At 52.7% G+C, this 6,000-nt stretch overlaps 1 protein-coding gene across 7 annotated transcripts in view; it reads right to left on the minus strand.

Moving 5' to 3' along the window:
• Positions 1 to 869, minus strand: part of ABCC8 (ATP binding cassette subfamily C member 8) — an 88,416-nt gene extending 87,547 nt beyond the window's left edge. For 4 of the 7 annotated variants that reach the window (XR_001885081.1, XR_001885080.1, XM_017869944.1 and 1 more), the window contains exon 1: positions 633 to 864. Coding sequence is in view for 5 of the 7 variants with exons in the window: in XM_017869944.1 (XP_017725433.1) it covers positions 633 to 780 (148 nt within the window). In the remaining 2 variants the exon portion in view is untranslated. Of the gene's footprint in view, positions 1 to 632 lie in introns of all 7 variants that reach the window. The other 3 variants (XM_017869959.1, XM_017869952.1, XM_017869984.1) reach the window with 2 other exon arrangements.
• Between the last annotated feature and the right edge of the window lie 5,131 nt (positions 870 to 6,000).

A 6,000-nucleotide genomic window follows, 5' to 3' on the forward strand; every position in this document is an offset into this window, starting at 1 on the left:
GCGGGGGAAGGGAATCCAAATCCCTAGCTCTCGTCTCTCCTCGCCCTCTCCTCGCCCTCTCCTCGCCCTCTCCTCGCCCTCTCCTCGCCCTCTCCTCGCCCGGTCGCGGGCCGGGGACTGTCAAAGACCACCGACCACTGCGCGGCTCAGCCCCGTGAAAGCATAGGGGTTAGAGGGGCCTCCATCCCAGGCTCCGAAGCACAGGCTTCCCTCCTCCCTAGGCCCAGCTGCGGCTGACTGGGAGGGTGCCTTGCGGGAGGGGTGACCCGGCTCCCTAAGCTGCGCCACGGAGGATGAGGCCCGATCCCTCTCTACTTCCCCACCGCGTGCAGAGACCTCCTCTTTCCCTTTCCCCCATCCCAGCTCTTGGCCCTGCAGAAGCAAAACTTGGCGATCCCGTGGGTCACAAACACAAAGCTGTGTTTGGCGCGGGATCGGGGGCACAGGGGGAGTGAAGGGATGAGCTGGTGTGCGAATGCAGGGACCGGCGGGCAGGACACAGGACAGGAGACCCCGGGAACGAGGCTGTCGTGGGCCGGAAGGGGACGCCGAGCGGTACGGCGCGCAGCGCCTCCTCCTCCTCCCTCCCTGCTCTCCCGTCCCCTCCTCCGCTGCTCGCCGCGCGCACTCACCGATGAAGAGGATGGGGAAGGTGATGAAGAGTAGGAAAACGTGGGGCACCACGTTGAGCGCGTCCACAAAGCAGCCGTTGTTGAGGACGCCCTGGTCCACCCGGTAGGCGGCCGAGTGGTTCTCGCTGCCGCAGAAGGCCAGGGGCATGGCGGCGCGGGCGCGGGCTGGGCTCGGGCTCCGCAGGCTCCGCGCGCCTCCCGAGCCTCTGTCCCTCGCAGCTCCGCCGCCCGGTCCGGCAGTCAGGCCCCCGCCCTCCCGGGCCCCGCCCCGCCCCGCCGGCCTCCCTCTCCCGCACCCCGCCCTGCACCACCACCTGCGGGACCGAGGGGACCGCGAGGAACCCGACTCGCCCTGCCACGCCTGCGCCCGCCTTCCAGATATGGAGGCGCGTGCTCCCAGATGTTGCCGGGGTCGCTTCGTGAGTGCCCCGATGCGCGCGTGCGCTGGGGGCGAGGGGAAGGGCAGGCGGAGATGGGGAGTGGGGTGTGGGCACACTGGAGTCTGGGTGGGAAAGGAGGGTGGGGCGTGCAGAAGAGGAGAGAAGGGTCCACATGGCCTGGAGTGGGCGGGTTCCGGGTTCCGAGCGTGAGTTCACCTGGGCGTGGTGCGGATGGATGTAGAGAGCCGAGGGACGGGGGCAGAGTGGCGGAAGTCTCCACCCCACATGGATGAGAAAAGTGGGGCAGAACGTTACCTTGTGTTGGTGGTGGTGGGGGGTGGGGCTTGGGCGTTTTCAAAAGTGGTCCCAGGTGGGGCAATCCTAGGTACTACTTTACAGCTTATCTGGCACTTTCACACGAGGATCTCCCAGCATTCTTGCTAAGTACAGGTTCTAATCACTTCCATTCTTCTGATGAGGAAAACCAAGCTGCAAGGAAGCTGAAGGGAGGCCAGTAACATGACTCCCCCAGGGTCTCAGTTCCAGCAAGCAGGGAAGCATAGCTTGAACCCAGCTGCTCAGGTCCCCGTCCCCACCCCCATCATTTGTACTCATGCCTCTGGTACATGACAACCCTACAGCGACTGGCAGACCAGTGGGTAGAATGGGTGACGGCCCTAGGCTGAAAAAGAGGAGCTTTAGAAACGCATCTGAGGCCGGGCGCGGTGGCTCAAGCCTGTAATCCCAGCACTTTGGGAGGCCGAGACGGGCGGATCAGGAGGTCAGGAGATCGAGACCATCCTTGCTAACATGGTGAAACCCCATCTCTACTAAAAAATACAAAAAACTAGCCGGGCGAGGTGGCAGGCGCCTGTAGTCCCAGCTTACTCGGGAGGCTGAGGCAGGAGAATGGCGTAAACCCGGGAAGCGGAGCTTGCAGTGAGCTGAGATCCGGCCACTACACTCCAGCCTGGGCGACAGAGCGAGACTCTGTCTCAAAAAAAAAAAAAAAAGAAAAAGAAAGAAAAGAAACGCATCTGGCCAGAGGGATGCGAGGCAGTGGAGGGGGACTGAAATTCTTAACCTGACCTGGAACAGGCTTAACATTTGGAGGACACCGTGAAATTGTACAGACAACGTTATGCCTTCCTATACGTTCTGGAGAGATTCTGAGACTGTGCCCCAAAGAAGTTTATATCGTATGTAGAAAGAACAGAAAATGGGATTTGGGGGTTAGATTGAAGAAGAACTTTCCTAGATAGTGTATGAAGCATAAATGAGCATGTTCTCAGGAAGGGTCAGGGGAACACCAAAGGAAGACCCCTTCAGCTCCTTTGCCTACAAGCTTCGCTGAGACTGCCCTGAGGCTGCTGAACCTGGTGAGCCTCTCCAGCACGCTGTCAGCAAGGCCGAGGCTCTGCCCAGGCCCTGAGGCAGAGGGCAGATGGGATTAGGTGAACAGCCTTGGGAGAGCAGGGTCCAGGGTCTGAAAGCCTCAGTCTCTGACTTTGGAGAATTTCTCTGAAGCCAAAAGATGTTTCTTGCAGCATCAGCCAAAATAGTGAAAACTTGGTGGCAGTAAATATCCTGCACCAGGGACAGGGGTTAATTAACTTGGGAAAATGCAGCCGCTGGAATGGTGCTAGCTGAGTCTGTGTAGGCAATAGAAAAAGTTTACGAGATAGTGTCAGGTGAAAAATGGCAAACAAAATTGTGCTTCCCATGATCATAGCCGTATGAAATATGTATGGTTGCGTGAAGCCTGCAGGGAAATGTCGGACTTGGAAATACGGTAAGGCAGTGCTCCGTATGTATTAGCTGCCATCGCTGTGCTTATCATCATTCCTTTTCTTTAAAAATGAGACAGCTGAGGTTCAGAGAGATGAGAAGACAGGCCCATGGTCACCCAGCAAGATTTTTTCTTTTAGTTTATTTTTCTTGCTTTCAAGGTTTTTTTAAAATATATTTTTTGCAATGTTGTTATTTTGTTTGGTAGTTACAATATAAGTTTTTCACACTTTCAGCAATGCTATCTTTCTTTTTAGCAGTAATAATATATTCACTTTCAAAGAACAGGGTTCCTAGTCCTGGCTCTACCACTACTAGTTGTGTGATTTGGGGGCAAGTTACCATTCTGCACTTCAGTTTCCTTATTTCTAAGTGGAAAAGATAATAATATGGACCCCAGAGGATTAAGATGAGATCATGGGTGTGAATGTGCTTTGCAAGTTGGGGAGATGGTCCCAGCTGCTTCATCCCCTGGGTGACCACACACGACAGCCCCTCGATCAATCAGGGTTATTTAATGGTCTCTCCCTCACCCCACATCGCCTGGTGCAACCCTCACACTTGCTTATTCTGGGTCATTTAAAATAAACAACAAGTCTGGTATTAAAGGAGCATCACCTGGGACTAAGAAGGTGTTAAGTCTGGAGTCTTGGGGACCCGTGTTTGCCATCTCCAGCACAAACTTACTTGTAACTGTGGACAAATTCCATCTTTCCCTGCACCTAGCTCTACATTGAGGACATGCACCACACTGCCCACTGTGTGGGTGGGAGAATTACTCTGAAAAGTATGAAGTCAGGTGCGCACGGGGGCACGAAAGGACTTCCTTTGTAGTATATGGGTTGTAATCCTGGAATCAGCCCAAATGCTCATCAATATGGGGCTGGTTCAAACAGACAAAACCCAAACAGACAAAAACCAGATATTGTCTGTACTGTGGGATACTATGGAGCAAGGGCAGAGAATAGAGTTATGCTTACTGGCAGGGGAAGATGTCCAAGACACAGACGCAGAGCAGTGTGTGGCATACAAAATCATTTATGTCTGTAACAGGGTTACGCCTGCCTCTGTGGGGGAGGTGCTGGGTGTCTGGTGCTTCCCCACCTCCAGCAATGCCTCCTGCTTCTCTTGCTAGGGGCTGGAAGAAGGTCAGACTCTGGGAGCTTGCTTTGAGCAAGGGTACCCCCCTCTGAGAATTCCCAGCCACTTTCCTGGCAAAATGAAAACTAGGGCTGGATTTCCAGGATTGGATTCTCACACTCACGGGCTATTGGGTGGGTGTAGCCTCAGGCAGGGTGTAGCAAAGGGACTGGCGCAAAGCTTCAGAAAAGTCCTTTCCAGATCCCTTGAGCCAGGGGGGTTAAGGCTGCAATGAGATGTGATCAGGCCACTGCACTCCAGCCTGGGCAACAGAGCGAGACCCTGTCTCAAAAAAAAAAAAAGTCCCTTCCAGCTCTGATGTTGTTCTGGCCTTAGTGCCTTTGTTTCTGTCTGGCTGACTAGGTGTGCCAGTGTTCCAGTGACCTTGGCAGAGAGGGTCATTATAATGACAATGGTGACATAACGGAGTGAGGTGATAGTTTAAGAAATGAACCCTTTCAAAAACCACAATCAACAGTGGGCTGGTTAAAAACAGACAAAAGCAAAACTCATGGTGTGATCTATACTATGGAATAGTGGGGAACGAGTACAGAGCCTAAGTTCAGGCGACCATCACTGACTGGGAAAGATGTGTCCTTTTCCATCTCCTTCAGGTGCTCAAAGCCTGTGTCCACAGGGGAACATGGAAAACTGTAGAACCAGTAAAAGAGAGGACTGATGTAGAGATAAAATGTCTTAACTGGAACCTGGGAGGGAGAAGTGATCTCCTGTCTCATCTCCATCCTGCCCCATGTCAGGAGGAGGGAAGTAGAAAGAGAAGTTCTTCTGAGAGGGAGCTTGTGCCCAGCCTCCCTGCCTGTCTGTTGTAGGGGTGGCTGGGGGACAGCCACCAGAAAGGACAGGCTGTGTGTAGACTGTGTCAGAAAATCCATACAGGGGCTTTTTAGGTTTTTAAGAATTACTTTTCTGTAGAGATGGGGGTCTTACTGTGTTGCCCAGGCTGGTCTCGAGCTCCTGGCCTCAAGGGATCCCCTCCCCTGCATCTTGGCCTCTCAGAGTGTTGGGATTACAAGTGTGAGCCACTGTGCCTGGCTCACATACAAGGGTTGTTTTGAAGAAAAGTCTTCTTGTCCCAGGGCAGGGCCTCTAGATGACAGAGGCAGGGGACCCTTAGCCATATTTGAATGGGAAGGGTAAGGCAGGAACAAGATGAACCCTCCCCAGTCTCTTGGCACCACATAATTGGGAAGGTGGGGAAGGAAATCCGAAAGGCCCAAGGTTAATGTTTTCTGCCAGCCTAGTGGGATGGAGACTTGATATAGAAATTAAATAACATTCTTGTTCTTGCCCTCTTAAGTTTTGGTCCAAGATCACCCTCACGACAGTAACATAACTCAGAAGGATAACTCCCACGGATGTCCTGGTTGCTCTATACCCTTGAGGCCACTTAAGGTCAAACTCAGCATCTCCTTGCATCCTCTAAAAGAGCCAACTCCCAGTCCATTGATTATAGAAATGAAATCTTAACTGAGCTCTTTACAGAGAGCTGGAAGAGGTGTAATTCATACAACTCACAGCAGAAACTTAGTAAAATCCCCCATTTCTCCTGTACCCCCAGTGGTCTTCTCCTTTGTGTGTATCTCATATCTCCTCTTCCTTTCTTCTACAGTGTCTTTTTTAAAAAAACATGCCCCTTGTGACCCAGAACAAGTCAGTATTTGCCTTCAGCTTGCTTACCCACTTAGGGCTTCTCAAGCAAGCCTCGCTCCCTTCCCAAGCTGCTGGTCATCCCCAAACCTGCTCTCTTTCTGGGAAGATTATTGAGGGCAGGGGGAGAAGATTTTCTCCTTTTTGTTTCACCAACAGTTGTTGAGTGCTTAGTATATGCCAACCACTTTACGTGTTTTAAATCTCACAGTAACCCTGCCTAGTAGTTACATCGGGAGAACTGAGGCTCAGAGAGGCTAAGTCCCATTCCCTAGTCACACAGCTGGGGGAGTTGGTGGAGAAAAGAACCAAACTCAGTGAGGCCTGGCTTCAAAGCCTGTGCTGTTAACCACTTCCCAAAAGGATCCTGGGGGTACCAAGGATTTTCTGCC

This window comes from Rhinopithecus bieti, unplaced genomic scaffold (genome assembly GCF_001698545.2).
Source record: "Rhinopithecus bieti isolate Rb0 unplaced genomic scaffold, ASM169854v2 scaffold_986, whole genome shotgun sequence".
In the NCBI taxonomy this organism is placed as follows: Eukaryota; Metazoa; Chordata; class Mammalia; order Primates; family Cercopithecidae; genus Rhinopithecus; species Rhinopithecus bieti.